Source organism: Gadus chalcogrammus, unplaced genomic scaffold, assembly GCF_026213295.1.
Source record: "Gadus chalcogrammus isolate NIFS_2021 unplaced genomic scaffold, NIFS_Gcha_1.0 GACHA090, whole genome shotgun sequence".
NCBI lineage: Eukaryota > Metazoa > Chordata > Actinopteri > Gadiformes > Gadidae > Gadus > Gadus chalcogrammus.
Genome location: NW_026613525.1, coordinates 174,397 through 202,365, shown reverse-complemented (window position 1 = coordinate 202,365; position 27,969 = coordinate 174,397). Strand labels below are relative to the sequence as shown.

The window sequence follows — 27,969 nt, the reverse complement described above, 5'->3', positions numbered from 1 at the left end:
GGAGGAGGTCCTCCTGGGTGAAGGAGGAGCAGAAGGTGTGGAGGTGTGTCAGTGTGTCTGAGGACCCTCCTCCACCTGGGGACACTCTGTAGAAGGACAGAGAGCCAGCAGGCCGGTCCAGATACACTCCTACTCTGGTGGAGCCAGCGGGGGGGAGAGGGAGGACTGTCTCTCTACCGTTGTACCGGGCAGCGTAAAGTCCATCAGTACAATGAAGACTCCAGGACTTGTTGTTCCCTCCAAGCCTGCTGTCACAACCCAGTCCTCTCCTTGTGATTCCTCTGTATGTCACTCCTATACCAACCCATCCTTCCCTCTCTACCTCCCAGTAACAGCGGCCAGTCAGAGCCTCTCTACCCAACATCTGGCGCCAGGAGTCAAATCTGTCTGGGTGATCCGGATACGACTGGACCTCTTCAACCCACGTCACCTTCCTGTTGTCCTCAGACAGAGAGAGTCCTCTGTGGGCCGTGTTGGGGTCCAGTGTGAGGTCACAGGCATCTGAGGGAGAACCAGACATGATGAGCTGCTGAACCGCTCTTCATCCTCATCATCATCATCACTAGTACTGTTCTCTGCGCTCTGTGTACATAGATATGAACACATACATACATGTACATATGTACACATTCATAGATACACACACCTCAACAATAACGTTATGAAAACATCAACAACAATATTATGAAAACATCAACAACAATGTTATGAATACATCAACAACAAACATCTCTCCTTGGATCCAGGCTGCTCTTCTTCTTTTTATTCTCTTTCTTTTTGTGATCGCTCTCTCTTCTTCTTCAGCCCCCTCCCCATCAGCCCCCCCCCCCCCCCTCAGCCCCCTCCCCACCAGCCCCCCCCCCCCCCTCAGCCCCCTCCCAATCAGCCCCCCCCCTCCCCCTCAGCCCCCTCCCCATCAGCCCCCCCCTCCCCCTCAGCCCCCTCCCCATCAGCCCCCCCCCCCCCCTCAGCCCCCTCCCCATCAGCCCCCTCCCCCTCAACAACCCCCCTCATCCCCCTCCCTCTCATCCCCCCCCGCAGCCCCGTCACCCCCCCTTCCCCTTCCCCTCACTGCCCGGTCACACCCCTCCCCCTCCTCCCTCAGCCCGGTCATCCCCCATCCCCCTCCCCCTAGTCCTCCCCCTCAGCCCCGTCACCTCCCTCCCCCTCCCCCTCCCCCTCCTCCCTCAGCCCGGTCAGCCCCCTCCCCCTCACCCTTAGTCCTCACCCTCAGCCCCCCCTCAGCCCGGTCAACCCCCTCCCCCTCAGCCCCCCCTCAGCTCGGTCATCCCCCCTTCCCCTCCCCCCTAGTCCTCCCCCTCAGCCCCCCCCCCCTCAGCCCCCTCTCTCTCACCCCTTCCCCTCCCCCTCACCGGCCCCTAACCCGGTCACCCCCCCTCCCCCTCAGCCCCTTCACCCCCCCACCCCCCACACTCCTCCCCCCTCAGCCCGTCACCTCCCTCCCCCTCAGCCCCGTCACCTCCCTCCCCCTCCCCCCTAGTCCTCCCCCTCAGCCCCCTCCCCCTCAGCCCCCCCCCCTCAGCCCCCTCTCTCTCACCCCTTCACCTCCCCCTCACAGGCCCCTAACCCGGTCAACCCCCCTCCCCCTCAGCCCCCCCCCCCCTCAGCCCCCTCTCTCTCACCCCTTCACCTCCCCCTCACCGGCCCCTAACCCGGTCACCCCTCCCTCCCCCTCAGCCCCTTCACCCCCCCACCCCCACACTCCTCCCCCCTCAGCCCGGTAACCCCCCTCCCCCTCACCCCTAGTCCTCCCCCTCAGCCCGGTCACCTCCCTCCCCCTCCCCCCCCCCTCAGCCCGGTCACCCCCCTCCCCCTCACCCCTCAGCCCCTTCACCCCCCCTCCCCCTCCCCCTCAGCCTGGTCATCCCCCCTAGTCCTCCCCCTCCCCCCCCTCAGCCCCCTCTCTCTCACCCCTTCCCCCTCACCGGCCCCTAACCCGGTCACCCCCCCTCCCCCACAGCCGCTTCACCCCCCCACCCCCACACTCCTCCCCCCTCAGCCCGGTCCCCCCCCCCCCCCTCACCCCTAGTCCTCCCCCTCAGCCCGTTCCCCCCCCACCCCAACCCCCCCCCCGCCCTCAGCCCTAGTTCTCCCCCTCAGCCCCTTCACCCCCCCACCCCCACACTCCTCCCCCCTCAGCCCTAGTCCTCCCCCTCAGCCCCTTCACCCCCCCCACCCCCACACTCCTCCCCCCTCAGCCCGGTCCCCCCGCCCCCCCTCACCCCTAGTCCTCCCCCTCAGACCCCCCTCAGCCCCGTCGCCCCCCCTCAATGTAACAATGTAATACCTGCTGGATTTTATACAAGCAGGTTTAACTGTGATGGTGGACAGTATTAATATACGTAAGATACATGATGTCAGCCATCATCTTCATTCCCAGTAGGATGTGACCTCACTTCCTGCTGTGTGGATGGACTTTCCATCTCAATAGTGAGTGTGTGATGTGATGAATCAAACAAACACTTACACTTCTTTAGAGCTGGTTTCAGCCTCCACGCTCCACCGTGCTCCACACTGGGGGGGAAACAAAGTGAGAGCAGCATGTTGAAACATTCACCTTCATCATCTGCTGTCTCATAACGTTCTACACTAAATGAGTGACAGCTGCCTCTTCAAACCGCTTCATCTAGCAGCATGAATCCTTGTAGGAGACTTTGTCCCTGAGTGGTGAGCTGCCCTCTCACATACCTGAAAGTGTCCAGTCTCCAGAGTGGATCCTCTAGTCCAGCAGAGAGCAGCGCAGCTCCAGAGTCTCCTGGGTGATTGTAGCTCAGGTCCAGCTCTCTCAGATGGGAGGGGTTGGAGCTCAGAGCTGAGGCCAGAGAAGCACAGCCTTCCTGTGTGACCAGGCAGCCAGACAAGCTACACACACACACACACACACACACACACACACACACACACACACACACACACACACACACACACACACACACACAGTGAGAATTATTACTTTTCTGGAGATAAATCTGCTCTGATTTGGAACTTGTGGCGTGACTGTTTGACCATTGAGTAAAACTGACCTGAGAGTTTCCAGTGTACAGTGTGGACTCCCCAGTCCAGCAGAGAGCAGCTTCACTCCTGAATCCTGCAGATCATTGGTACTCAGTTCCAGCTTTTTCAGACTAGAGGACTTGGAGCTGAGAACTGAGGCCAGAGCTTCACAGCACCTCTCTGACAGATGACAGCCATTGAGGCTGGACACACAATCAATATAATACGTTAGGAACTGTGATTCATGCATTTGAAATTTGTCACTAGAAATGTTTTATTAGTTTACCTAAATTTCAATACAGTAGATCTTTAAAATATGACTAATTAAGAATTCAGACAACTAAAGATTCACTAAACTCCAGAAAATGTCCATAAAAATACTCAGTTCTAAGAAGAAAAAATTATTTAACTTTTCTCTAAAGTCCACCTTACTGTCTGACTACATGATTATGAATAGAATAGGAATATAATAAAACAAACACCTTATACCATCATTAACAAACTGAATCCAAGATACGACTTTTACTGTCATGGCAACACAAATAGAGTGAGATTGAGGTCTTGTGTTTGATAAGATGAGTGGTAATGGCGCTGCGATGCACGCAAACTGCCAAGGTTTACTTCAGTGCTGGGTTAAATAGCGGCTGTATTGCAGCAACAGCTTGATCGCACTATTTGGAAACACGACCCACTTAAATTCCCATGAAGACACTCTGCTTTAATCAGAAAACTTAAAACACTGGTTTGTACTTGGTGCAAAGTTTCATTTAAATGTCACTGCAGCACTATTCAAGAGCATGTAAAGAAATGCACTATTCAGGATGACCCAGAGAAGAAGAATAATCCTAATTGGGGTATATTATCCAATCTGCAGCCGGTTATTATAAGTAGGTATTTGATTGAGGAGCCGGAGGAGGAGGAGGAGGATGAAGAGTTGGTTAGTGAGGAAAGAGATGTCACGGCGCTGGTGGTAAAAAGAGAAACAGACCCCCCATCAGTATTTACGTTAATTTGTAAAGTGGGAGGTCCCGGAGCGCAGAGGGGGGGTGGATCCAGTGACTCAAAACAGGGGTTGATAACGGTATACACTGCCTACGTAGCTTCTCTGACTAAAAAACCTAAACAACGCTGTGTACATCAGGGAAATGTTTATTTTAATTACAGAACATCCATGGGTGGGAAATCTAAAATAAAAGAATACATGGCAACAATCGTTTTCACAAGCAGCAATTATCTATGAGACTATTAAATTACCCAGGATCAACGGATTGCTGCGTGTGCAAGGCGGTGCACCGGCTAAGACATGCACACTGCCGTGCACTGACAGTAATGTGCACGCCGCAGTGTACGGACCCTGACTGCAAGGTGCGCGCCTCAGCCTGTACTTTCGGTTAAACAGTGTTGCTTTGACGTTGTGGATTAGAAAATAATCCATTATTTTACCGTTAATATCAATCTAAATTAATCCACTGCCAAATATGGACCTTGTTAAAACTCGAACGTGAGATTTTACTGGGGCACAGCAGATCAATACTGGGGCACAGCAGATCAATACTGGGGCACAGCAGATCAATACTGGTCCTCTCATGTGGAAATTGTGGTGGAACTGATTGACCATTGAGTGAAACTGACCTGAGAGTTTCCAGTGTACAGTGTGGACTCCCCAGTCCAGCAGAGATCAGCTTCACTCCTGAATCCTGCAGATCATTGGTACTCAGGTCCAGCTTTTTCAGGCTAGAGGACTTGGAGCAGAGATTTGAGGCCAGGGCTTCACAGCATTCCTCTGACAGATGACAGCCATTAAGCCTGCGTACAAACAAAATACACTACATGTTAGGAACTGTGAATATTTTTTTATTTGAAATTTGTCATAAAACATGTTTTATTAGTTTAACTAAATGTCAATACAGTAGATCTTTAAAATATGACTTACTATGAGGTCAGATAAATAAAGTTTTTAAATAACTCCTGAAAATGTCCGTAAAAATAAGAAGGATCCATTATTTTACTTTATTAAACAACTCTAAAGTCCACCTTACTCTCTGACTACATGGTTCCGAGTAGGATAGGAATGTAATAAAACATACACCTTATACCTTAATTAACAAACTTATTCAAACGTACACCTGTTACTCTCATGACAACACAAATAGAGTGAGATGGAGGTCTTGTGTTTGATAAGATGAGTGGTAATGGCGCTGTGATGCACGCACACTGCCAAGGTTTAGTTCAGTGCTGAGTTAAAGCGCGGCTGTATTGCTGCGCCGGTGTGATCGCTCTATTATGAAACACGACCCACTTAAGTTCCCATGAAGGCACTCTGCTTTGATCAGAAAACTAAAACACTGGTTTGTACTTTGTGCTAAATTTCAATGAAATGTCACCGCAGCACTAGCGTTATTCAAAAGCATGTGAAGAAATGCACTATTCTGGATGACCCAAAGAAGAAGATAAATCCTTATTGGAGTATATTATCCAATCAGCAGCTGGATATTATTGGTAGGTATTTGATTGAGGAGGAGGAGGATGAAGAGTTGGATGGTGAGGAAAGATGTCGAGGCGCTAGCGAAAAATAAAGAAAAAGACCCCTATGCAATCAAAACCTTAACAACTGATTTAAAGAGAGTGAAACGGTTCATATGAATGGAGACAGATGTATGGTACGTGACCAAGGACATTCTCACGTCTCATAAAAGAGGTGCGACCACATTTGTTTCGGTATTACGAAATAGAAAAAGTAAATGGCACCAGTAGAAAATGTCTTGAGACTGAGAGGATATATTTTACTTATGTAGACCTATAAACTTCCTCTGATGTGGAACTTGTGGAACTGTTTGACCATTGAGTAAAACTGACCTGAGCGTTTCCAGTGTACAGTGTGGACTCCCCAGTCCAGCAGAGAGCAGCTTCACTCCGAAATCCTGCAGATCATTGGTACTCAGGTCCAGCTCTCTCAGACTACAGGAGTTGGAGCTGAGAACTGAGGCCAGAGCTTCACAGCTTCTCGCTGACAGATGACAGCCATTAAGCCTGAATACAATTAACAGAACACGTTAAGAACTCTGATTAATGTAACGTAGATCTTTTACTTTTAACATAATGCAGGACTTATGTTGAAATCTTTAATCAGAAATATTTCATTAATACACACTAATCAATACATTAGATCCTTATGTTTATTCAATATTGGCTGTAAAATATATAATATTTTATACGTAAGAATTTTATAGTGTTTTAGACAGTTTGGTGTATTAATTTTACGGTAACCCTTCCTTTTACAGTCCCCTAATTACTAGGTATTTACCCGGTACATGCATGGTAAATTATAGTGTATTACTGGGTAATTACCACTGGTAATAAGAAGGTAAATACAGAGGTAGTTACCCGGTAAATACATGGTAAATCATAGTGTATTACTGGGTAATTACCATAGGTAATAAGAAGGTAAATACAGAGGTAGTTACCCGGTAAATACATGGTAAATCATAGTGTATTACTTGGTAATTACCACTGGTAATAAGAAGGTAAATACAGAGGAATTATCCGGTAAATTATAGTGTATTACTGTGTAATTACCACTGGTAATAAGAAGGTAAATACAGAGGAATTACAGCTGATGTACCAAGTAAAACCTCCACTATTACCCATCAACTCAACTAAGTAGCGTGTAGTTGTAACTGTTTTAGGTTGGTAATAACTCCGATATTGTGTACTTCCTAGGAAATTAGGCAACCAATTCTTAGAAAAACCTATTATCCAAGGTTTATGTTGGTAACAGCCCAAATTTAATGATGTACTATCTAGAAATTAGCATAGTACTTTCCAATAAAATACTTTTTCTTAGTTATTATTCATAGCTACACCCATTTAGAAAGGGTTTATTCAATTTACCACTATGGAATTACTTACCTGGTAACAACCTCTGCAGGAAGTTTTCCTCTAGTGTCATGGTACATCTTCTTAAATACTGGGTACGAAGCCGTTTGTTTCCATGGTATTACCAGGTTCTTACCATATCATTTATAATAGATACATTCCATTGTCCATGCAGTCAAGACAAACTTGTACCATGTACGTTCTGCGACGTTACCAAGTAAAACACGACAATTTACCCAGTAAGTAAGCTGAAACTGTACTGTAAAAGGAAGCCTTGTTTGTTTCCATGGTATTACCAGGTTCTTACCATATAATTTGTAATACATTATTCCCTTTTCCATGCAGTCAACACAAACTTGTACCATGTACGTTCTGCGACGTTACCAAGTAAAACACGACAATTTACCCAGTAATTAAGCTGAAACTGTACTGTAAAAGGAAGCCTTGTTTGTTTCCATGGTATTACCAGGTTCTTACCATATAATTTGTAATACATTCCCTTTTCCATGCAGTCAACACAAACTTGTACCATGTACGTTCTGCAACGTTACCAAGTAAAGCACACCAATTTACCCTGTAATTAAGCTGAAACTGTACTGTAAAAGGAAGCCTCGTTTGTTTCCATGGTATTACCAGGTTCTTACCATATAATTTGTAATACATAATTCCCTTTTCCATGCAGTCAACACAAACTTGTACCATGTACGTTCTGCGACGTTACCAAGTAAAACACGACAATTTACCCAGTAATTAAGCTGAAACTGTACTGTAAAAGGAAGCCTTGTTTGTTTCCATGGTATTACCAGGTTCTTACCATATAATTTGTAATACATTATTCCCTTTTCCATGCAGTCAACACAAACTTGTACCATGTACGTTCTGCGACGTTACCAAGTAAAACACGACAATTTACCCAGTAATTAAGCTGAAACTGTACTGTAAAAGGAAGCCTTGTTTGTTTCCATGGTATTACCAGGTTCTTACCATATCATTTGTAATACATTCCCTTTTCCATGCAGTCAACACAAACTTGTACCATGTACGTTCTGCAACGTTACCAAGTAAAACACACCAATTTACCCTGTAATTAAGCTGAAACTGTACTGTAAAAGGAAGCCTCGTTTGTTTCCATGGTATTACCAGGTTCTTACCATATAATTTGTAATACATAATTCCCTTTTCCATGCAGTCAACACAAACTTGTACCATGTACGTTCTGCGACGTTACCAAGTAAAACACGACAATTTACCCAGTAATTAAGCTGAAACTGTACTGTAAAAGGAAGCCTTGTTTGTTTCCATGGTATTACCAGGTTCTTACCATATAATTTGTAATACATTATTCCCTTTTCCATGCAGTCAACACAAACTTGTACCATGTACGTTCTGCAACGTTACCAAGTAAAACACACCAATTTACCCAGTAATTAAGCTGAAACTGTACTGTAAAAGGAAGCCTTGTTTGTTTCCATGGTATTACCAGGTTCTTACCATATAATTTGTAATACATTATTCCCTTTTCCATGCAGTCAACACAAACTTGTACCATGTACGTTCTGCGACGTTACCAAGTAAAACACGACAATTTACCCAGTAATTAAGCTGAAACTGTACTGTAAAAGGAAGCCTCGTTTGTTTCCATGGTATTACCAGGCTCTTACCATATAAGTTGTAACTGGTTATTCCCTTTTCCATGCAATCAACACAAACCATATATGTTCTGCAACATCGTTCACCAGTAGTTAAGCACTTTAATTGTTATTATAAAACCCCAAACCACTGTTGATGAAAGACATATTAAAATTAAACAAAATCAAGGGCTTATCTTTCAAACAAATGCATATCTCACAAACAGGCACTGAACACTGAAGAAATTGGCCAAAAAAAAAGAGCCGTCCACATCAACTCAATTTAAATGTTACTGATGGTGTTTTCATAAAACACATGACAGTGTTATGCAGTGGTGTAGTCTATTTTATTGTAGTGGGTATACTGTGATGAATCCCTCCCAGCCTCGTACAAACCCTTCCCACCGGTACGTGTACGTGTGTGGCACTTATGGGATGTCGCACCACACTCACCAACGCAGGGTTCTACAACCCGCTGACCTATAACGATTATCAACAATCATGGAAAGCTGAGTAGGTTTATCAGTTTTAATAACGGTATGAACAAAGAGAAGACAAAAATGACAAGTTGTCCTTTGTATATCTATAGTAGCAATAGCACATGCTAAACAAGGACAAAATCTACGCAAAATAATTGAATGAACTGTTTACAACCATGGCTAACCAGTGCATGAGAAGGAGATGACAGGAGACTAATGTTTCACTCTTTCAATTGCTCTAATTTGAGCTCTTACTGTTGTTATCTAACATACCATACAGTAATTGAATTGTGTAAAAGTGTGAAATTACTGCACCTTAAAAATGACCACGAATTAGCTATACTCTCATTTGCATAGTGATTAACATTATGAATTTCAATTGTGTATACCAACTGTATGTTGGCTGCCATTTACCTAACTTGTTTTCCCTTCACTCTAACCAAGGATGCCTGTTTTTAAATTCCCTAGCCTGACACCCAGTCTGAAAGGCTGGCCAGGGGGTTCTCATCTAAAAGTAACAAGGAGATATAAAGTGGGATTAAAACATTGTCTTCTGTTGACTACTTATTATGTGGTCTACACATTAATATGGGAGGACTGGACACACACACGCACGCACACACACGCACGCACGCACGCACGCACGCGCACGCACGCACGCACACGCACGCACACACACGCGAGAAGGAGGGGCTCGGCCCGCCAACTAACGTGCAGAGATGCAGGGGCAGCTTCGCGCTTCGTAACAGAGACAGGGCAGAGCGCGAGCGCGCAGGGGGAATTTTATGAATGTGTGAATGTAGGAGATAACTTCCCCTGCTTAAAGTATTTTATTGCAGTTATAACCAACCGATATTTGCGAAAAATAAACACAGAAGTGAAAGATCTGTCATAAGACGATTGATACGTATCCGTGCATATTTTTAAGTGGGTATACGCAAATCCTGGTGCGTTCCTAGTGGGTATACGGCGTATACCTGCGTATCACGTAGACTACACCACTGGTGTTATGGCAAGTGACCACAAGGAAGACTGCTTCAACCTCTACAATTTGAATAAGTGGTGAATGCCATGCAGCAATCTGCCTATGGGAGCATCTTTGTGGCAATTCGCAAACCAATGAGTCCACTCGATGAATGAGAGATGACTCTTTAGTGTCTTCTCTGTGAGGTATCCCTGCAGTCTCCACATCTGGGATTTGAAGGCTGACCAAGACCTGACCAGGTACCTCCAAATCTCCCCTTCAAGAATCAGAAGACAAGAAAATAAACATTAGGACTGTCAATTAATGAACATTTCTAGAACATGTAGAACTCAAAGATTATTTTGTTTATCAGTTAAGAAAGGATGCTGGTCCTCTGGCCATTGTGTTTGGTCATATTGAAAAGAGAATAAGGCATAGCCATAAATACAGTTAATAGGACGGGAGGGGACAGGCCGTTAGCTCCGGTTAGCCCTTTAGCATCGAGCTAGCGGAGCTTCTGTCATTCAAATAACTCGGACATGTTGTCTAAAACCTATAACACCCAATTTATTAAAATATCCGGATTTAATCGGGCTCCCTCCCATAAGTACAGTTAATAGGACGGGAAGAGACAGGCTCTGTTAGCCCCAGTTAGCGCGATGCTAAAGAGCAGCTCTACCGGAGCATGCCACCTCAACAGGTGCAAGTTAGCCTCCGGTTTGATATTCGCCGGATATTCGGTTTACCACCCAATCGGATACATCAACATAAGTGCAATACATTACGGGCTTAGTATGTTGAGGACGGTTTAGGACACCGTATCGCGAAAAATCACAACCACATGTTGTCGCCATCAATGTCTGTGCAACAACGTCATTTACGTTCTGGCTGCTACCTGTTTTAGGGACCGTCAACAAATTACACTCTCCGACTGTTGGCAGAGACGTTACCATGGAATTGTTTCACACAAATATATTGCAATATAGTTAATCATAATGCAGTTAATAGTTTAATATTCGACAAAAATCAACCAAACTATATTTGAAATTATTAATTGCATCCCGTTTAACAATAATGCAATATATTAGCAAAGTTACCTGCAGTAAGTAGCATCCCACCATTGGCAACTACTACTACAATCAGGTGACAAAATGTATTTTTTTGTGATTTTTATGTTATTTTATATGATTTATTTCCAGAAACAATTCCATGGTAACGTCTCTGCCACCAGTCGGTGAGTGTAACTTGTTGACGGTCCCTAAAACAGGTAGCAGCCAGAGAACGTAAATGACGTAGTTGCACAGACATCGATGGCGACAACATGTGCTTGTGTTTTTTCGCGATACGGTGTCCTAAATCTTCCTCAACATACTAAGCCCGTAATGTATTGCACTTATGTTGATGAATCCGATTGGGTGTTAAACCGAATATCCGGCGAATATCAAACCGGAGGCTAACTTGCACCTGTTGAGGTGGCATGCTCCGGTAGAGCTGCTCTTTAGCATTGCGCTAACCGGGGCTAACAGAGCCTGTCTCTTCCCGTCCTATTAACTTTACTTATGGGAGAGAGCCCGATTAAATCCGGATATTTTAATAAATTGGGTGCTCTAGGTTTTAAACAACATGTCCGAGTTATTTGAATGACAGAAGCTCCGCTAGCTCGATGCTAAAGGGCCAACCGGAGCTAACTGCCTGTCCCCTCCCGTCCTATTAACTGTATTTATGGCTATGCCTTTTTCTCTTTTCAATATGACCAAACACAGAGGCCAGGCCAGAGGACCAGGATCCTTTCTTAACTGATAAACAAAATAATCCTTGACTTCTACATGTTCTAGAAATGTTCATTAATTGACAGTCCTAATGTTTATTTTCTTGTCTTCTGATTCTTGAAGGGGAGATTTTGAGGTACCTGGTCAGGTCTTGGTCAGCCTTCAAATCCCAGATGTGGAGACTGCAGGGATACCTCACAGAGAAGACACTAAAGAGTCATCTCTCATTCATCGAGTGGACTCATTGGTTTGCGAATGACCACGAAGATGCTCCCATAGGCAGATTGCTGCATGGCATTCACCACTTATTCAAATTGTAGAGGTTGAAGCAGTCTTCCTTGTGGTCACTTGCCATAACACTGTCATGTGTTTTATGAAAACACCATCAGTAACATTTAAATTGAGTTGATGTGGACGGCTCTTTTGTTTGTCCGATTTCTTCAGTGTTCAGTGCCTGTTTGTGAGATATGCATTGTTTGAAAGATAAGCCTTTGATTTTGTTTAATTTTAATATGTCTTTCATCAACAGTGGTTTGGGGTTTTATAACAACAATTAAAGTGCTTAACTACTGGTGAACGATGTTGCAGAACATATATGGTTTGTGTTGATTGCATGGAAAAGGGAATAACCAGTTACAACTTGTATGGTAAGAGCCTGGTAATACCATGGAAACAAACAAGGCTTCCTTTTACAGTACAGTTTCAGCTTAATTACTGGGTAAATTGTCGTGTTTTACTTGGTAACGTCGCAGAACGTACATGGTACAAGTTTGTGTTGACTGCATGGAAAAGGGAATTATGTATTACAAATTATATGGTAAGAACCTGGTAATACCATGGAAACAAACGAGGCTTCCTTTTACAGTACAGTTTCAGCTTAATTACTGGGTAAATTGTCGTGTTTTACTTGGTAACGTCGCAGAACGTACATGGTACAAGTTTGTGTTGACTGCATGGAAAAGGGAATAATGTATTACAAATTATATGGTAAGAACCTGGTAATACCATGGAAACAAACAAGGCTTTCTTTTACAGTACAGTTTCAGCTTAATTACTGGGTAAATTGTCGTGTTTTACTTGGTAACATCGCAGAACATACATGGTACAAGTTTGTGTTGACTGCATGGAAAAGGGAATAATGTGTTACAAATTATATGGTAAGAACCTGGTAATACCATGGAAACAAACGAGGCTTCCTTTTACAGTACAGTTTCAGCTTAATTACTGGGTAAATTGTCGTGTTTTACTTGGTAACGTCGCAGAACATACATGGTACAAGTTTGTGTTGACTGCATGGAAAAGGGAATAATGTATTACAAATTATATGGTAAGAACCTGGTAATACCATGGAAACAAACGAGGCTTCCTTTTACAGTACAGTTTCAGCTTAATTACTGGGTAAATTGTCGTGTTTTACTTGGTACCGTCGCAGAACGTACATGGTACAAGTTTGTGTTGACTGCATGGAAAAGGGAATGTGTAACAAATGATATGGTAAGAACCTGGTAATACCATGGAAACAAACAAGGCTTCCTTTTACAGTACAGTTTCAGCTTAATTACTGGGTAAATTGTCGTGTTTTACTTGGTAACGTCGCAGAACGTAGATGGTACAAGTTTGTGTTGACTGCATGGAAAAGGGAATAATGTGTTACAAATGATATGGTAAGAACCTGGTAATACCATGGAAACAAACAAGGCTTCCTTTTACAGTACAGTTTCAGCTTACTTACTGGGTAAATTGTCGTGTTTTACTTGGTAACGTCGCAGAACGTACATGGTACAAGTTTGTGTTGACTGCATGGACAATGGAATGTATCTATTATAAATGATATGGTAAGAACCTGGTAATACCATGGAAACAAACGGCTTTGTACCCAGTATTTAAGACGATGTACCATGACACTAGAGGAAAACTTCCTGCAGAGGTTGTTACCAGGTAAGTAATTCCATAGTGGTAAACTGAATAAACCCTTTATAAATGGGTGTAGCTAGAATAATAACTAAGAAAAAGTATTTTATTGGAAAGTACTATGCTAATTTCTAGATACATCATTAAATTTGGGCTGTTACCAACATAAACCTTGGATAATAGGTGTTTCTAAGAATTGGTTGCCTAATTTCCTAGGAAGTACACAATATCTGAGTTATTACCAACCTAAAACAGTTACAACTACACGCTACTTAGTTGAGTTGATGGGTAATAGTGGAGGTTTTACTTGGTATATCAGCTGTAATTCCTCTGTATTTACCTTCTTATTACCAGTGGTAATTACACAGTAATACACTATAATTTACCGGATAATTCCTCTGTATTTACCTTCTTATTACCAGTGGTAATTACCCAGTAATACACTTTGATTTACCATGTATTTACCGGGTAACTACCTCTGTATTTACCTTCTTATTACCAGTGGTAATTACCCAGTAATACACTATGATTTACCATGTATTTACCGGGTAACTACCTCTGTATTTACCTTCTTATTACCAGTGGTAATTACCCAGTAATACACTATAATTTACCATGTATGTACCGGGTAAATACCTAGTAATTAGGGGACTGTAAAAGGAAGGGTTACCAATTTTACTTTGGATTGTAGTATTATGCATTGTATTGTAATACATGTTATAGTATATCTACAGAAATTGTCTGTATATTAGGGCTACAACCAGCAGCGGCAAAAGGGGGGGGGGGGGGGGCTAGTGGGGGCTTAAGCCCCCTCCATGCCCCCCCTCCAAAAGAACAATTTATTTTTAAATAATAATAAGGTGGCAAGCAGCACGGGAACGACCAGACGGGAGCCCGAGTTGAGAGAGTTTGCAACTCTCGTGGCCCAAACACTGCAAGACCCATCAAACTGACATATATGTTACAAAACTAAACTATAAAATCATCTCCCCCATCTGTCCCTCTCCCCCATCTGTCCCTCTCCCCCTTTTGTCCCTCTCCCCCTTCTGTCCCTCTCTCCCATCTGTCCCTCTCCCCCTTCTGTCCCTCTCCCTCCCTCCGACCCTCTCCCCCTTCTGTCCCTCTCCCCCTTCTGTCCCTCTCCCTCCCTCCGCCCCTCTCCCCCATCTGTCCCTCTCCCCCTTCTGTCCCTCTCCCCCTTCTGTCCCTCTCTCCCATCTGTCCCTCTCCCCCTTCTGTCCCTCTCCCTCCCTCCGACCCTCTCCCCCTTCTGTCCCTCTCCCCCTTCTGTCCCTCTCCCCTTCTGTCCCTCTCCCTCCCTCCGCCCCTCTCCCCCTTCTGTCCCTCTCCCCCTTCTGTCCCTCTCCCTCCCTCCGCCCCTCTCCCCCTTCTGTCCCTCTCCCCCTTCTGTCCCTCTCCCCCCCTCTGCCCCTCTCCCCCTTCTGTCCCTCTCCCCCTTCTGTCCCTCTCCCCCATCTGTCCCTCTCCCCCTTTTGTCCCTCTCCCCCTTTTGTCCCTCTCCCCCTTCTGTCCCTCTCCCCCTTCTGTCCCTCTCCCTCCCTCCGCCCCTCTCCCCCTTCTGTCCCTCTCCCTCCCTCCGCCCCTCTCCCCCTTCTGTCCCTCTCCCCCATCTGTCCCTCTCCCCCTTTTGTCCCTCTCCCCTTCTGTCCCTCTCCCTCCCTCCGCCCTTCTCCCCCTTCTGTCCCTCTTCCCCTTCTGTCCCTCTCCCTCCCTCCGCCCCTCTCCCCCTTTTGTCCCTCTCCCCCTTCTGTCCCTCTCTCCCATCTGTCCCTCTCCCCCTTCTGTCCCTCTCCCTCCCTCCGCCCCTCTCCCCCTTCTGTCCCTCTCCCCCTTCTGTCCCTCTCCCTCCCTCCGCCCCTCTCCCCCTTCTGTCCCTCTCCCCCTTCTGTCCCTCTCCCTCCCTCCGCCCCTCTCCCCCTTCTGTCCCTCTCCCCCTTCTGTCCCTCTCCCTCCCTCCGCCCCTCTCCCCCTTCTGTCCCTCTCCCCCTTCTGTCCCTCTCCCTCCCTCCGCCCCTCTCCCCCTTCTGTCCCTCTCCCCCTTCTGTCCCTCTCCCTCCCTCCGCCCCTCTCCCCCTTCTGTCCCTCTTCCCCTTCTGTCCCTCTCCCTCCCTCCGCCCCTCTCCCCCTTCTGTCCCTCTCCCCCATCTGTCCCTCTCCCCCATCTGTCCCTCTCCCCCTTTTGTCCCTCTCCCCCTTCTGTCCCTCTCTCCCATCTGTCCCTCTCCCCCTTCTGTCCCTCTCCCTCCCTCCGACCCTCTCCCCCTTCTGTCCCTCTCCCCCTTCTGTCCCTCTCCCTCCCTCCGCCCCTCTCCCCCATCTGTCCCTCTCCCCCTTTTGTCCCTCTCCCCCTTCTGTCCCTCTCTCCCATCTGTCCCTCTCCCCCTTCTGTCCCTCTCCCTCCCTCCGACCCTCTCCCCCTTCTGTCCCTCTCCCCCTTCTGTCCCTCTCCCTCCCTCCGCCCCTCTCCCCCTTCTGTCCCTCTCCCCCTTCTGTCCCTCTCCCTCCCTCCGCCCCTCTCCCCCTTCTGTCCCTCTCCCCCTTCTGTCCCTCTCCCCCTTCCGTCCCTCTCCCTACCTCCGTCCCTCTCCCCCTTCTGTCCCTCTCCCCCTTCTGTCCCTCTCCCTCCCTCCGCCCCTCTCCCCCTTCTGTCCCTCTCCCCCATCTGTCCCTCTCCCCCTTTTGTCCCTCTCCCCTTCTGTCCCTCTCCCTCCCTCCGCCCTTCTCCCCCTTCTGTCCCTCTTCCCCTTCTGTCCCTCTCCCTCCCTCCGCCCCTCTCCCCCTTCTGTCCCTCTCCCCCTTCTGTCCCTCTCCCCCTTTTGTCCCTCTCCCCCTTCTGTCCCTCTCTCCCATCTGTCCCTCTCCCCCTTCTGTCCCTCTCCCTCCCTCCGCCCCTCTCCCCCTTCTGTCCCTCTCCCCCTTCTGTCCCTCTCCCTCCCTCCGCCCCTCTCCCCCTTCTGTCCCTCTCCCCCTTCTGTCCCTCTCCCTCCCTCCGCCCCTCTCCCCCTTCTGTCCCTCTCCCCCTTCTGTCCCTCTCCCTCCCTCCGCCCCTCTCCCCCTTCTGTCCCTCTCCCCCTTCTGTCCCTCTCCCTCCCTCCGCCCCTCTCCCCCTTCTGTCCCTCTCCCCCTTCTGTCCCTCTCCCTCCCTCTGCCCCTCTCCCCCTTCTGTCCCTCTCCCCCTTCTGTCCCTCTCCCCCATCTGTCCCTCTCCCCCTTTTGTCCCTCTCCCCCTTTTGTCCCTCTCCCCCTTCTGTCCCTCTCCACCTTCTGTCCCTCTCCCCCGTCCCTCTCCCCCTCCATCCCTCTCCCCCCTCCCTCCCTCTGAAAAATGAATCGGCTAAATTAAACACATCAGTAACTGTTTGTGTAGTGTTCAAAGTTGTGTTCTGTCCAGTGAGTCTTTATTCCCCATTGAAGTTCCACAATAATCTTGTGTTTGCATTTTCATTTTAAATGAATATTCATGGTAAGACAGAGGGGGGAGAGGGACAGAGGGGGGGGGGAGAGGGGAGAGGGACAGAGGGGGGAGAGGGACAGAGGGGGAGGAGAGGGGAGAAGGACAGAGGGGGGAGTGGGGGGAGAGAGACAGAGGGGGGAGAGGGACAGAGAGGGGAGAGGGGGGAGAGGGACAGAGGGGGGGGAGAGGGGAGAGGAACAGAGGGGGGAGAGGGACAGAGGGGGTGGAGAGGGGAGAGGGACAGAGGGGGGGGAGAGGGGAGAGGAACAGAGGGGGGAGAGGGACAGAGGGGGTGGAGAGGGGAGAGGGACAGACGGGGTGGAGAGGGGAGAGGGGGGAGAGGGACAGAGGGGGTGGAGAGGGGAGAGGGACAGAGGAGGGAGAGGGACAGAGGGGGGAGTGGGGGGAGAGGGACAGAGGGGGGAGGGAGACAGAGGGAGGAAAGGGGGGAGGGACGGAGGGGGGAGAGGGACGGAGGGGGGAGAGGGACAGAATGGGGAGGGGGATAGAGGGGGGAGAGGGGGGGAGGGGGGAGAGGGACAGAATCCAACCATTTCATACTCAACTCTTCTTTCTTGGCCAAGAGATGAAACGTCGATTTGTTATCGACACAAATAGCACAGGCACAAACTTGTTCCGCAGTGTAAGCACCTTGCTGTTACCTCCTACCTGCCGAGATGGGCTCTGTGTCACCTGGACGCAAAATCAATACTGTCCTCCCGTCGCAAGCCAAGGAGGGCGAGGCCATGAATACTAATTCACCAACTGAATGTTGGTGTGGCTTTTCTAATTTGCTCGTTTATGCGTCTAGTTTCTTTCATTTGGTAACGCAGGCAATTGAGGTAGAAGAACATTTTCTTGTTCAGCATGCATATGCAACTCTGAGTGACCTATCGTATTTCAAAAGGAACAAGATTAAATGGTTTCTCGGGAAATGACACCTTTAAAGTGAGTGAATCTGTTCACATGAATGGGCACAGAAGGATGGTAGGTGACCAAGGACATTTTCACGTCTAATAAAGGGATGCACATTTGTTAGGGTACCACCAAATTAAAAAGATAGTAGCCAGTATAAAATGTGTCTTGAGCACTGAGACTACATCATTTACTTATGTATTTAGACCTGTTAACTTTCTTTTCAATGTCCTCTGATATGAAACTTGTGTTTGAACATTGAGTAAAACTGACCTGAGAGTTTCCAGTGTGCAGTGTGGACTCCCCAGTCCAGCAGAGAGCAGCTTTACTCCTGAATCCTGCAGATCATTGGTACTCAGATCCAGCTCTCTCAGACTAGAGGAGTCAGAGCTGAGAACTGGGGCCAGAGCTTCACAGCATCTCTCCGACAGACCACAGCTATTCAGCCTGCATACAGAATAAACAGAACACGTTAAGAACTGTGATTAAAGTAACATAGATCTTTTAACATAATGCAGGACTTATGTTGAAAACTTTAATCAGAGATACTAGTGAATATATTAGATCCTTATGTGTTTATTCAATATTGGCTGTAAAATGTATAATATTTAATACAATAATTTTGTAGTGTTTTACTCTCGTTTTGTATATTAATTTTACTGTTATAGTACATCTACAGAGATGTTTTGTATATTAGGGTTACAACCAGCAGCGGCACAAGGGGTGGGGGGGTTAGCGGGGGCTAAATCTCCCCCTTAAAAAGGCTGAGCCCCCTCCAAGCCCCCCCTCCAAGCCCCCCCTCCCAAAACCCCCAGTTATAATGATGTGGCGAGCAGCGCGGGAACGACCAGATGGGAGCCCAAGTTATAAGAATATATATATTGTGGCAGACGCCAGGGAGGAGTGAGGGGAGTGGTAGGCCTGGCAACCAGCTGGCTCCACCCCCAGGCCATATAAGGAATTCCTCCAGATAACGAGGCAGGCCTGAAGGCCATTAAGCTAGAGTGCTTGCTGTTAAAGAGAGGAGCAGGCTACCACAAGCCAGAGTTAGGGCTAGTGCTAGCGAGCAGGCAGGATCTGTGTGATCGCCTCATCCCTTTGAACTGCTCTCTGTGTGTTGGGTCGTTCTATCTGTTCAACTTGGTGGCCTGGAAACCCCACACCCCCAGGCCCACTACAATATACATATATATATATATATATATATATATATATATATATATATATATATATATATATATATATATATTTAAGCAATAGATCACGCCAGGCTGTGGTATGTGCTCATTATACCACTGTTAAGGGGCGTTGTCCAACCTCCTTCGCGGTGGTATAATGAGCACATGCCACTGACTGAAGTGATCTATTGCTTTTATACAACGGTTACTGTTATGGCGAAACGAAAGTCAGACACACTACATTTAAAAAGAAACCAAGAAAGTCAAAGTAGCCGTTTTGTTAAAGAATACAAAAAAGTAGTCCCTCCTGGCTGCCGCTATGCATCGACGGTCGCTATGCAACACACTTTAGCGTCCCTCCGAGAGAAGGCTCCGATAGAGCGGTTCGCCGGCAATTTATCCCATGGAGCAGTTCACTCGCCGTGTGCCTAAGCTTTCGTTAGTCTCTCCATCGCCTTGCTCACTCCCGGAGTAACAACATTTACACCCTCTCCATCATCCAACACATGTTTTACTTTGTAACTGTTTCTACTTCCAGGCGCGGAGTGATATGCAAACTTTCACAAAATGATCGGGCGTCATAGCAGTTATGTATATGCTCATTATACAACAGTTGGGAACCAATCAGATCGCTGGATTTAGGTCCCCCGTTGTATAAATATATATATATATATATATATAAAGTGATCGGACTGACTTATAAGTCACAAAACTGAACTATGAATTCCTATTTTTCATTTGCATAAGTGATGATGACCGTTGCTGCTTGCTTTGTGATTTGATTGGTTGATTCGTATCATATTGTAGTGTGTAGTATTATTTGTTGATTCAATGTGTATCAGGCCCTGCTATAAAACATCTAGCCCCCCGTAGCTCCCGCAATCATAATTCTTTGGCGCCGCTACTGGTTCCACTTAATAAGTAAATGTTGAAATATCATTTAGCTGGGTGATCTCTACAGAGAATAAAGTATTCTTCTTCTTTGTCTCTTCCCACTCTCTCCTTTTTCCCGCTCACCCGTGACCTCTCACCCCTCGCCCACATGACCCTGAAGTCTCTGTATCAACCCATCCTAATGGTTAAACCCAAAGCGTCCATATAACCAGACTACTGAACAAGGTTATAACGTTTTAAAATAGTGGGTTACCTTTTATTAATAATGAACGTATATTTATGCTTGTAACCTTATCTTTAATTACTTGTTTATACTTATAACAACATATTCAAATGCAGTTGTATTTAATTATTAATAAGCAGTTATTATTCATTCTTGGCTTTCCTTATTTTTAGTTTTTGAGTTTGACTTTTTAACCTGGTTACACAATATAATGTTTTGTATATTGAGATACATGTTATAAGTTAACATCGAAAGATGTTTCCTATGTTATCATAACTTTTACATTCTACTATTGTGTATTATATATATATATATATACTCTATATATATTGTTTATTGTGTTGCGTGTAATGTGATATATGTTTTTAGTTAACTTAGAGATGTTTTGGAGGCTTTGACCACTGGCAGCAGCCTCAGAAGACCCTCCTCTGAAGCAGAGTATTTCTTCAGGTCAAACACGTCCAGCTCCTCTTCTGATGACAGTAAGATGAAGACCAGAGCTGACCACTGAGCAGGAGACAGAGATTTTCTGGAGAGACTTCCGGATGTCAGGAACTGCTGGATCTCCTCCACTAGAGAACGGTCGTTCAGCTCATTCAGACAGTGGAACAGATTGATGCTTCTCTCTGGAGAGAGATCTCCACCATCTATCTTCTTCTTGATGTAAGACACGGTATCCTTGTTGGTCTGTGAGCTACTTCTTTTCTGTCTCAGCATACCTTGTTTAAACTGAGTGAACGTTTTTCTACTCCCTGTCTGTCCCAGCAGACCTCGTAGGACATTCTGATTGGCCTCCAGAGAGAGGCCCAGGAGGAAGCGGAGGAACAAGTCTAGGTGTCCGTTCTCACTCTGCAAGGCCTGGTCCACAGCACTCTGGTAGAAGAGGAGGAGTTTATCTTCACCCAAGGTTGGTTGTTTTTCTGAGAGCAGATTGACACCCTTGTGGACGAAGGACCGAAATACATAAAGGGCAGCCAGAAACTCCTGGATGCTCAAATGGACAAAGCAGAACAACTTCTCACCTGAGTACAGCCCACACTCCTCTTTAAAGATCTCGGTGAACACTCCTGAGTACACTGAGGCTTCGTGGAAATAATATTTACAGTCTGCCAGGTCGTCCTCGTAGAAGATCAGGTTGCCACTCTCCAGCTGGTTAAAAGCCAGTTTTCCCAGAGAATCAATGATGTGCCTGCTCTGTGAACTCCATCGTGAATCTGTTTCAGCTATCGAACGATACTTCCTGTCCCCCTCTATGGACAGAACCCTCAGGAAGTGGCTGTACATCTGAGTCACGGTCTTGGGCGTCTCTTCTTCTATCTGGGATGTTTTGAAGTAGTCCTCCAGAACTCTAGCAGTGATCCAACAGAAGACTGGGATGTGACACATGATGTGGAGGCTTCGTGATTTCTTGACGTGGGAGATGATTGTGCTGGCCAGCGTCTCGTCTTTGAATCTCTTCCTGAAGTAGTCCTCCTTCTGTGGGTCGGTGAACCCTCTGACCTCTGTCAACATGTCAATACACTCAGCAGGGATCTGATTGGCTGCCGCAGGGCGTGTGGTTATCCAGATGGTAGAAGAGGGTAGCAGGTCGCCCCTGATGAGGTTTGTCAGCAGCACGTCCACCGAGGTGGACTTTGTGACATCATTACAGATCGGGTTGTTCTGGAAGTCCAGAGGAAGTCGACACTCATCCAGACCATCCAAAATTAAGACAATTTGGAACCTGTCGTATCTGCAAATTCCTGCTTCTTTGGTCTCAATAAAGAAGTGATGAAGAAGTTCCACCAAGCTAAACTCTTTCCCTTTCAGTAAATTCAGCTCTCTGAAGGTGAGGAGAAATGTGAAGTTTATGTCGTGGTTGGTTTTTCCTTCAGCCCAGTCCAGAGTGAACTTTTTTGTTAAGATGGTTTTACCAATGCCGGCTACTCCCGTTGTCATTATTGTCCTGATTGGTTTATTTTCTCCAGGTAATGGTTTAAAGATGTCCTCACATCTGATTGGTGTTTCCTCCTCAGCTGGTTTCCTGGAAGCTGCTTCAATCAGCCTGACCTCATGTTCCTGGTTGACCTCTCCACTGCCTCTCTTTGTGATGAAGATCTCTGTGTAAAACTCATTCAGAGGTGTTGAATGTCCTGCTTTAGCGATTCCCTCAAACACACACCAGAACTTCTTCCTCAAACGAGACTTGATTTTATGTTGGCACTCGACAGCAGCATATCCTAAATGATAAAAAAAAAACAGAACACTTTATTTAGTGGATGATGACGTCAGTGAAACCGGGTCAATGTTTCCTGTTTAATTATCAATTTAATGATATTTAGTGGCTTCATAAAATGTTCAGGACTATAACGTTTTTCCAGAGCTATATGCAGTGTTGGGGGTAACATTTTACAAAGTAACGCATAACAATAACGATATTACAAAGTAACGTGTTACAGTAACGATGTTACTGTTTTGGGTAACGAAGTAAAGTAACGCATTACATAAAATATATCGGTAACTACACTACTTTACTAGACAATAGTAACACGCTTTCCTGCGTTACCCAAACCGTATTTGCCTGAATGTAAAGTTCTGATCTGTTGTGGTGCGTGCATGCGTGCTGCCTCTGTGTCTGCAGCGCCTGATTGCCTCGGCACGTTGCCATAGCGATCGGTTTGAGTGACGTAGCTGCTTGTTCGAAGGAGTGTTCATGTGTTGGAGCGCAGAAGCAGGTGACACAGAAAGACCGGCTGGTTGCAGGGTGCTTCCACTGTCGACTATTGAATCACCCAGAATTAGAAAAATACTAGATAAAAATACCCGCGACTCGCAAGCCAACATCCGACAGGAAGACATTTTCCCATTACCTGAACAAGTGTTATACCGACATGGAATCGAAGCTCAAAATCATTTTCGAGTCCTCCCTGGATCATGTGTCCACCACCGCAGACATTTGGTCCGCCAACAACATAAGTTAGGCTACTTAGGAATGACGGTGCTATGCTGTCTATCCACGGCACTGGATAGACAGCATTATTAAAACTTGATAAGGCTGCTCTTGCCTGCAAGAGGGTGAGAGGAAGACACACTTACGATGTCATAGCTTGCGAAATAGATCAGGTTCATTCAGCCTTTGGATCACATAAAGTAACAGCATGTGTCACCGCCGCTTAAGTGCATTTCTGTTTTAATTGTATGGGATAAAGTGACCTATATTTTTCATTGACCACTTAATTTTTGTTCTCATGTTTCCCAAAGCCTGTGTTTTGAAACTTGTGTGTTGCTACTGATTGACCTCACCATAGCCTACTTTATCCTGTTGTTTGTGGATTTTACAGTGAGGCTTTTCTTTGTGCAGACAGGGATATCGTACTTTCATCTTTTCTGTTAATCAATTTTTTATTAATTTTATTGTATGACAATGTTTATATGTGAAGCACTTTGAGTCTGCCTTTTTTATGAAAAGTGCTATATAAATAAAGTTGCCTTGCCTTGCCTTTCATATGGTTTTATATGCCATTTTTTATAGATTTATACAATAAACACTAAGTGATGATAGGGCTATGATGTTTGCCCATGTATCTACAGTCAATTAAGTAACGGGAAAGTAAAGTAATAAGTAGTGAAGTTACTTTTCAAATGCAGTAACTGGTAAAGTAATCCCATTACAATTTACAGAAGTAACTAGTCATAGGTAACAAATTACTTTTTTTTGAGTAACTACCCCAACACTGGCTGCATGATTGGGCTAATAATAGTAATAATGATAGTGAATCAGTTTAAAGTGACATGCTGATATAACAAGATAGTGTTGCATCTCATCCACTAAGCTATTCTCCTGTTGATTTGTTTAATATTATTATTAATAATAATAATAATAATAACAATAATAACAACACATTTTATTTCAAGGCACCTTTCATGACACCCATATTCGCCTTATATTTCATAAAACAATCTAGAGTCAAAAACAGCAATAGCTGCATCGCCAAAAGCATGATCAAAACAAGACATCAGGTTGGAGACCCAGGTAGGAGGAGGTAAGAACAGTGAGGGGACCCAGGTAGGAGGGGGTAAGAACAGTGAGGAGACCCAGGTAGGAGGGGGTAAGAACAGTGAGGAGACCCAGGTAGGAGGGGGTAAGAACAGTGAGGAGACCCAGGTAGGAGGGGGTAAGAACAGTAGTGAGGAGACCCAGGTAGGAGGGGTTAAGAACAGTGAGGAGACCCAGGTAGGAGGGGGTAAGAACAGTGAGGAGACCCAGGTAGGAGGGGGAAAGAACAGTGAGGAGACCCAGGTAGGAGGGGGTAAGAACAGTAGTGAGGAGACCCAGGTAGGAGGGGGTAAGAACAGTGAAGAGACCCAGGTAGGAGGGGGTAGGAACAGTGAGGAGACCCAGGTAGGAGGGGGTAAGAACAGCAGCACAATGGTGAAACGAGTAGGGGGTTTGTCAGGGAGTCTCCAAAGCCTGGGAGCAGTGCAGCTCAGATCCCTAGCACCCATGGTGCCGAGAGCCCTAGCACCCACGGTGCTACGAGCACTAGCACCCACGGTGCTACGAGCCCTAGCACCCACGGTGCTGAGAGCCCTAGCACCCACGGTGCTAGTCTCACATTTTGTAATTTAGTTTGAACCGAATAAATGAAAATCTCCTACTGCTATTCAAAACGTGTATTACTTCCCTATTTTCAAGATGAGAGTTTCTTACCGCTCAACAGTTTGTCGGCCAGTCCCTTCTTGTTCATCTCCATCAGGCAGAGTATTGTGATGTGCACCACTCCCTCTATGGCGCGCCTCCTCTGCTCCTCCTTCTTATCATCCACCTCCTCCTCCTCCCTCTGACTCTCTGAGCATTGTGGGTAATCTGAGAAGAGATCCCTCCAGAGCTTCTTCAGCTCCTTGTCTAGAAAAGCGTGTGCGTTCTCCTCAGCCCTCTGGAACAGAACAAACATTAAGGAGAACTTTACTCTGAACTCACTGAGGACATCAGAAGCATCTGTCCTGGATTCACGTCTGCTGGTCTGAAGAGGGAAGCCTGGAGACTATTAGCTCCACAAGAGATGCTTTCTGATGTTCATGGAAAGCTGAAGTCAAACGTCTTGGTTGACATTTACACACCTTGATCAGCTCTGTTTGATGCTGCTGTACAGACTGAGCACTGGTAACCTTTGACCACTCCTGGTGTTGTCTGTGGAGAACACACACACACAAACACACACACACACACACACACACACACACACACACACACACACACACACACACACACACACACACACACACACACACACACACACACACACACACACACACATGTGATTTGACATTGGTACTGTTAGGACGGACTGTTCTCCTCCAGCTCATCATCGCTCTCTACAGCAGGCACTCTGTGAAGTGTTTCTTATCGGGAGCAAGAGGCCTTGCGACGTTGAGGGAGGCTGTGGTACCCATAGACATTGCAAAGGATAGACGCCTCATCGACCGCTACTACTGGCGCTGCCAAGCCTTTAGGCCGCCTTCTTGGAGCGGTCGACCGCTCCACTCAGTGTAATCTGTTTGGCAGGTGCAATGAACTGAAAACCAAACTGATTTTGACGCTTTTTCTTTTTGCTGCTGAGCGTGTCCAAGACTCCGTGCGTAGCCCCTCCTTCTCCAGTGAACCAATATTATTAAATCCCCTCGGTTTCACACAGGCAAGATTGTGAAATTGCTTGGCGTGCCAAACCGTGACCGGAACACCTTGGCAGTGTAAAATGGCCTTCAGAGTGTGTTCTTCTGTTACTACCATAGCCATGTTGTAGATCAACACACAAGCTTTGGTCCTGCGTTACTGAACTGATGTCTTTCACACTCCTCCTTTTTGTCTTTCACACTCCTCGTTTAAATGTCGAGGTTCATGTCTAACTTTCGCCTTCCCAACGTGAACAACCTCTTTTTAGCTGTCGAAACGCTTTGCGCCAGCAGAGGCAGACGTTGGCCCACTGATTAATGGTCCAGGGGCCGAATAAAGATGATCCGCGGGCCACCAGTTGAACAGCCCTGAACAGCGGTTGAATCCTCACCTTTCCTTAGAAGGTTGGTGATTTTCATCTTTAAAGTTATGACGTTGTTCCAAAGAACAGTAACGCTTCGTGGAGACACAGCTGGATCCAGGGGAGTCTGCTCTCTGCCACTGGAGTGTTCTAGAAAAACAAGAACCTGGATTTATAGACGTTTGATAAAAGCTGTCATTTTTGTAATCCCTGATGAATTCTCCCCTCTTCTCAATAGACTGATTTCGTTCTTTAAAGTTAACAGGTTGTTCCATAGAGTGGTCACTCTTCATGGAGACACAGCTGGGTCCAGGGGAGTCTGCTCTCTCCCGCTGGACTCTTCAAGAGAAACAAGGGTTTATGGATGTAGGATAGACACTGTATTTATATTATATCTGATAAATTCTTACCCTTGTTCATGAATTTGCTCCTTTTTTCTGAACAGGTTACGTATGCTCTTCATGGAGAAACGGCTGGGTCCAGGGGATTCTGCTCTCTCCTGCTGCTCTGGCCTTCAACACAACACACAGCTGTTACTCAGACTAATGATGGAGTCATGATGCATCACTGCTGAGCTCTGAGATGGACAACAGTCACAGACAGAGAGATCCTCTTCTTACCTCTTAGCTTTGCTCCGGCGGCCATGTTCCCCAGACAGAGTGGTCTTAGAGGTAAGAACCCCCTCCTCTCTCTCCTCATCCATAGTAGACTGGGGAAAATACGTTCCGTCCCATACGCTATAAAGTTATGAAAGTATAAATGTAAGGGAAGAAAAGGAGGTTAAAGTGTTAAACAAGTTGTTAAGGTGAATGGTTTTGAAGGAGCAGAAAGAAGGGCTGCTTGCTGCAACAGGCTCAACTGAACCGACTTGACTCACTCACACAAACACACACACACACACACACACACACACACACACACACACACACACACACACACACACACACACACACACACACACACACACACAAACAGACAAGGATCAAACTGAGCCAACTGTAAAGTCTGCCATATATATTTATATATATATATATACTGTATATATAATATATATAGGCCCATATCGGGGAGAGTGGGGTAAGATGAACCAGTGGGTAAGTTCACCCACCCCCTGTGTTTAGGCCACTGTACACATTTGTTGGACCATCAATTCAGGAAGCAGCCATCCTTTATATCTGGCTTTGATGAGAGAGCACGTGGTCAAGCTGCAAGTACGTTTTATCATCCCAATAAACGTTTTTTTCACGTCAAAGTACGTTTTTAACCTGTCAGGAATAATGACTGCTACGTCAAAGCAAATTCATCCACCCGTCAAAAATATCCAAAATATCACCCTCAATGTTCAATTTACAACAGGACAGTAAAGCAGTTAAACATTAAGATGTTTTCTCTATAAAACAGATATAAACGGTAGTAAACTGGTTGATCATTATTATATATACCAGTTACCTAAAGACAATATAAACGGTAGTAAGCTGTCTCTTATCTTTTCTTACCTTATCTACTCCAGGATTAAAATGCGTCCATACGATAAAAAAACTTGTAAAAGTATAAATGAAAGAAGAAACTAAGGTTAAAGTGTTTATAAAACGAGTAAATCAGGGGAAAGGTTTTAAAGTGGAGGAAGA

The 27,969-nt window shown here is 46.0% G+C and overlaps 1 protein-coding gene across 2 annotated transcripts; it reads right to left on the bottom strand.

The window, feature by feature from the left end:
* Nucleotides 1-448: 448 nt before the first annotated feature.
* LOC130378612 (NACHT, LRR and PYD domains-containing protein 12-like) lies at nt 449-27,969 on the bottom strand. 2 transcript variants are annotated; one of them, XM_056585326.1, is made up of 13 exons: nt 27,838-27,969; nt 26,962-27,078; nt 26,752-26,853; nt 26,372-26,491; nt 25,428-25,497; nt 25,018-25,243; nt 20,703-22,546; nt 18,306-18,481; nt 5,872-6,045; nt 4,648-4,821; nt 3,045-3,218; nt 2,710-2,883; nt 2,332-2,535 (listed from the first exon to the last, which is right to left on the bottom strand). In XM_056585326.1, exons 2-13 carry the CDS (start codon nt 27,042-27,044, stop codon nt 2,379-2,381), a joined length of 3,474 nt encoding a protein of 1,157 aa, XP_056441301.1. In that variant the 5' UTR covers nt 27,045-27,078; nt 27,838-27,969; the 3' UTR covers nt 2,332-2,378. The 2 variants fall into 2 exon arrangements, with proteins under 2 accessions (XP_056441302.1, XP_056441301.1); XM_056585327.1 differs by lacking the exons at nt 3,045-3,218; nt 4,648-4,821 and adding an exon at nt 449-501 and having other exon boundaries at nt 2,489-2,535; nt 2,710-2,833; nt 27,838-27,967.

What these genes read in the sequence shown, in the direction of transcription:
- LOC130378612 (XM_056585326.1), bottom strand. Translation starts at nt 27,044, where the DNA reads ATGGATGAGGAGAGAGAGGAGGGGGTTCTTACCTCTAAGACCACTCTG. An exon ending in CACCAACCTTCTAAGGAAAG is followed by an intron (nt 25,498 to 26,371) that starts GTGAGGATTCAA and finishes TGTTCTCCACAG; the next exon opens with ACAACACCAGGAGTGGTCAA. An exon ending in GGCCGACAAACTGTTGAGCG is followed by an intron (nt 22,547 to 25,017) that starts GTAAGAAACTCT and finishes TTTATCATTTAG; the next exon opens with GATATGCTGCTGTCGAGTGC.